Source organism: Sinocyclocheilus rhinocerous, unplaced genomic scaffold, assembly GCF_001515625.1.
Source record: "Sinocyclocheilus rhinocerous isolate Xijiao unplaced genomic scaffold, SAMN03320098_v1.1 C36378407, whole genome shotgun sequence".
In the NCBI taxonomy this organism is placed as follows: domain Eukaryota; kingdom Metazoa; phylum Chordata; class Actinopteri; order Cypriniformes; family Cyprinidae; genus Sinocyclocheilus; species Sinocyclocheilus rhinocerous.
The window spans coordinates 1-1,065 of NW_015779918.1; the positions used below are offsets into that span (position 1 = coordinate 1).

The following is a 1,065-nucleotide window of genomic DNA, read 5'->3' on the forward strand; positions in this document are numbered from 1 at the left end:
CTTGAAAAAAGATCTTGGTGCAAAGCCCAAGAAAGATATTAAACCTGATTTGAAAAAGGAGATTAAGAAAGAGGTCAAACCAGAAGACAAAAAAACTACCAAAACTCTTGGCAAGGATGTTAAGAAAGCCACTGGAAATTTGCCAGGCAATGCAGAGGCTAGAAAGACAGTTGGCAAGTATGGCTCACTAAAGAAAGATTTGACGCTCCCTAAAAAGGATCCTTTGACCAAAGGGAAGCCAAAGCAAGACAAAAAGGAGCCTGACAATCTGAAACCCTCAAGTGCAGTCCAGTCAAAGACTTCTACACCTGGGGACATTACTGCCCAGTTGGAAAAGTTGGGGATGGAGAATGAACATGGGCCATTGGAGGATGTTGAAGGCAACCATGTGAGCTCAAGAACAGATTGTGCCTCTGAGAACAATGACAAGCAGGTGAATGGCTGTACAACAGTTACTGATGAAAGTCCAGAGAAGTTTCGCAGTATGGATGGGGCCCCTGACTCAAACAGTGCTATTGGACTTCCCTCCCCACTTGCTCCAAAGAGTGAGAAAAGTGTTAATTTTGATATCACACCAACAGAGCTTGATGGATGCCTCAAAGACGATGTCTGTACAAGCTCGGATGAAAAAACCCTTGAGTTATTTTCCCCCACAGACTCTGGGAAGAACAGTTCAGGGCATTACCCACAATCCCCTGACAATTCTTCTCAGGTCTCTGGTGAAGATTGCAAGTTAGGTCTCAGGAACTCTGGTCTCGGTTTTGAAGACAGTCAGCAAGTCTGCAAGAACTCGATGGCAGGTTGTTCAAGAAGCAATATAGAAAACAGCTCCATATCGTCACAAGATAGACAATCAAGCTTTCTCTCCTCGACTTCTCTTAAAGATACTCTACCCGATGCCTCTCCCAGCATCACTTCCTTTCCTGCGGAAGTTGGCTCTCCACACTCCACTGAAGTAGATGATTCGTTATCGGTTTCCTTCGAACAAGTGCCTGTTTGTCATTCACAGGAAGAGTTGAGCAGCTTGGCATACACTAATGGACATTTAGCAGACCGTGACCCCAA

The 1,065-nt window shown here is 44.9% G+C and overlaps 1 protein-coding gene across 1 annotated transcript; it reads left to right on the plus strand.

Annotated features, from left to right (window-relative positions):
* Positions 1–4: 4 nt before the first annotated feature.
* Positions 5–1,060, plus strand: LOC107735933 (microtubule-associated protein 1B-like; the record flags this gene model as incomplete). The annotated part of the gene is made up of 1 exon (XM_016547475.1): positions 5–1,060. A coding segment is annotated over one exon (1,056 nt), but the record flags the coding sequence as incomplete, so codon positions are not given.
* Between the last annotated feature and the right edge of the window lie 5 nt (positions 1,061–1,065).